Source organism: Pyxicephalus adspersus, chromosome 1, assembly GCF_032062135.1.
Source record: "Pyxicephalus adspersus chromosome 1, UCB_Pads_2.0, whole genome shotgun sequence".
Taxonomy (NCBI): domain Eukaryota; kingdom Metazoa; phylum Chordata; class Amphibia; order Anura; family Pyxicephalidae; genus Pyxicephalus; species Pyxicephalus adspersus.
In genome coordinates this window covers 32,087,376-32,091,064 of record NC_092858.1, presented here as the reverse complement: position 1 = coordinate 32,091,064, position 3,689 = coordinate 32,087,376, and the positions used below count along the sequence as shown (strand labels likewise).

At 35.6% G+C, this 3,689-nt stretch overlaps 1 protein-coding gene across 1 annotated transcript in view; it reads right to left on the bottom strand.

The window, feature by feature from the left end:
* Positions 1-2,142: 2,142 nt before the first annotated feature.
* Positions 2,143-3,689, bottom strand: part of LOC140331064 (hydroperoxide isomerase ALOXE3-like) — a 15,985-nt gene continuing 14,438 nt past the window's right edge. The window contains exons 14-15 of the mRNA XM_072412185.1: positions 2,483-2,653; positions 2,143-2,322 (exon numbers count right to left, since the gene is read on the bottom strand). Of these exons, the coding sequence (XP_072268286.1) occupies positions 2,143-2,322; positions 2,483-2,653 (351 nt within the window). The remainder of the gene's footprint in view (positions 2,323-2,482; positions 2,654-3,689) is intronic.

Below are 3,689 nucleotides of genomic sequence, written 5' to 3'. Positions count from 1 at the left end.
TGTTGGAAGTTAAATAGATGGGGAAATAAACAAGAATTTTGGAGAAGAAAGAAATATCTTAGGTTATTTAGTAGCAGTTCTTTACATATTATTCTAAAATATATAATTCAAATAAAATCTCAATACTTATTTTTATTTTTTCTTTAAAAAAGGGTGTACCCACTGTAGATTAGTCACAAAGACTAGTGTATATAATGTGACTTAAATGGCAACTCTAACATGCACTGCTGACCATGCACAAAGAGTATTGTTTTGGCCTATGAGACCCAAGACACCGAAACTGAAAGGCCTTGTGGTTAGTGGTGAAGTAGCCGGGAGGTTATGTACTATATTTGATTTGTCCTGTCCTTTCACTGCCAAGTGTCCTAGATCAGAGAAAAAAAAAACACCAGCAGTTATCATGAATTAAATTAAAAATGTACTATTGCTTAAATCAAACTTTGCCTATGTAGGATAAATCAATAAATTAATCTTAAGGTCAGTTTCTGTAGTAGCCTATACACTTTTTACCTTCCTTTTACTCCTTACTTCTCCATTTGCTTCAAAGAGAAGAGCCCTGTGTAAGTTTTGGTCAAAGCTGACCAAGGCCTAAGGACATTCCCAAAGGTAAATGGGCCCCATATGGCCTTTGCAGCAAAATGCCATGTTTCCTTTGCAGATCTCCACATGTCACATTCATTATTTTTCCTATGGCTCTTAATCCCTACAATCCTCTTATCTTCCAGTGCCATAGTCCTTCGTGACACTTAAACTTCCCATGTGTCGCATTAATAGGTACCCTCATATAAATGTTTTGTGTCATGTAATTTGCAGATATATATTGGATATTTGATATCTATTTCACCCAGCGTGAAATATGTTTTCCATTAACACCTGTGTGTTAAATGCAGTATTATCCTACATGTGTTATAATTCCTGTACACTTTTACCCACCACACCACCAATTTATAAATATCTCTTCATTAACCAGAGTGTCAGGGTTTTAGAACCCCTATCTCTTGTGTAGATACAGAACCAGTGATTACATGCCTGGATTTATTTGCTTCAGTAAAACAGGAACGCCTTCTATAAAGGCAAATCAAAAAGTTCATGTTTATACCTCAAAAGACTTTTGAGACTTTTTAAGAGATGTATTCAAAGCTACCCACCAAACATTGGTTTTCCCATCGACTAAAACACTGGACACTTTAACCAATTGCATTTATAGATTGCCAAATGCATGAGCTGTGAAGGTCCTAAATAGTAATGGTTACACATCAGGATACGTATGAGGCCAGTATAGCAAAGCCTTCTTTCGACTATTTTTTTATTTTTCTTGTTTTTCAATTCCTTCAAACACCTCTGAAGGAACACAACATAAAAAGCATACTAATCAGGGTCAGTGATGTCCTCTAACTAATCTGAGACAACTAAGATTGGATAATTGTTTTCTCTGCAGGCTCTATAGTAGACTGTAATGCCAAAGCCTACATTCTAAATAACCCACTAATCAGAGGCTTAGACAGTATGTAGCACTCTAGACAAGCAAAATAAAATTGATTAACCATTCATTTATCCCTGGTTCAATTTAAAGCAGCCAAAGGAGACTGAAAAGCAATATTTCATATTTTAGACAGCTATAAAAATCTTCCAGACAAGCACTTCAATGCATTTTTTATTACCAAAACAAATAGTAAACTCTTCTTGCACTTTAAAAAATATTTAAACTATTTCAGGATAGGCCATTTTAATATTACACTGTATTTATATATTGCTGACATATTACCCAGTGCTTTACAAAGTCCATTGTTGTATTACTAACTGTCTCTTAAATAGGCTCACAATCTAATGTCCCTACCATAGTCATATGTCATTACCACAGTCTATGGTCAATTTTGGGAGAAATAACCTAACTGCATGTTTTTGGAATGTGGGAGGAAACCCATGCAAACACGGAGAGAACCTGCAAACTCCATGCGTACAGTGTCCTGGCTGAGATTCTAACCTGTGATCTAGCGCTGCAAAGGCCAGAGTGTTAACCTCTGAGCCACCATGCTGCCCACACTTGGACAGAAACTGTACTAACTAATCATAGCACAGGTGAATAAAGAAGAAACATTGCTATTTTGATAGGGTCTGTACTAATTTCAGAGCAGGTGAGCATTAGATGGCGACACTGTTCTCCATCATACTTGGGTCCAAGAAATCATATGGCAGGCGCATGGTCTTGTTCCTCTTCTGTATGAATGTAGAGATCTCAGCCAGTGTATCTTGGAATTCTTTAATGAACTTCTGTATTGTGTTTTCTGTAAATCGTACATCAGGATAGTTTCCTAGACATCTCTGTAAAAATGGAAACCTTTTCAGTACAATCCAGCTGCTTAAATAACAAACATGTGAATCTGTAGACATTGCATGTACTCAAAAGCACATACGTTTTTAATGCATAATATAAAGTTACAAATCTCATATGATGTGTGTTTTGCTGTTTACTGGTACTCACCTTATCCAAGGTCTCCTTGCTGATCGGCCACACAGCGAGTATGCCATGAGCTGTAGTGTTCACATCTGGTAATGCCTTCAGAATAGCGTCCATTGTAGTGACACATTTAGCTTTGGGTGGGGGACTGTTCATGGAGGTGGGACCATTGGGCATCCAAGAATAGTAGTCAAACTTCCAAGAAAACAAAAGACATGCTCAAACATGTAATGAAAAATAAAATCTCTCTATGAATTTTAAGTGCATCTGTATTTTTCTGCTTCCTAACAAGGATAAGTTGTTGGGGAAGGGGGGTTTTGTATTGGTATTTTTCTGTATTTTGTACTTTTGCTGTTTGCATCACAAATTTACTGATGTTTACTTTTAATAAACATTTTTTCATACTATATAAGTATCATATAGTCCAGTGACACTTATAGAGAAACATTGGCAACAAACAGAGGCTGGAATTGCTGACAATTCCATCCTAAAATAGTTATCTGGCCCCCTTGAAGCATGGCTTAAAAAAATAGGCCCATTAAGGCTGATTCATCAAGCAAATTTAGAAGTTTGGTCGCGCATTCATATTTGCGATCTAAAATTGGAAGCCTTCGAATAATTTATCAACTAAATTTCAGGCACAGGCGTATTCGTGCAGAAGTTAGTAACAGAAATAAGCTCGCTGTTGGAGCTGCGCATCCCCGGCAGTTTTACACTGGCGAGCTTGCATTAAAAGTCACTGTTCCCCTAAAAAATATATTTTTCTAATGGCACATAATACCCTTAGCCATAAAAAATAAAGTTTGTGCTGTTCAAATGTTTAAAACATCTATATGCGCTAACAAATAAGCATATTTTAAAATGACTTATTTCTTTCCTGTTAGGCAAGAGTTCAGCTCCTCTACATAGGCGCCTATCTAAACGCATACGATGGCTGATAGGAGGAGCCGCCTGGGGGTAAATCTTGCCACTTTCCCACAAAAGTCACAAGCACACACACGTTCTTGTTTGCTTCTATAGATAATATATGTGTGTATGTATATATATATATATATATATATATATATATATATGTGTATATATATATATATATATATATATAATTGTAATTACTTACAATTACAATATAGTTATTATAATAAAAAAATAAATATATATAATTATTGTAGTATATAATTATATATGTACCGGTATCTATTTTTGAGAAACTGCACAAGTGCTAATTGCAAGC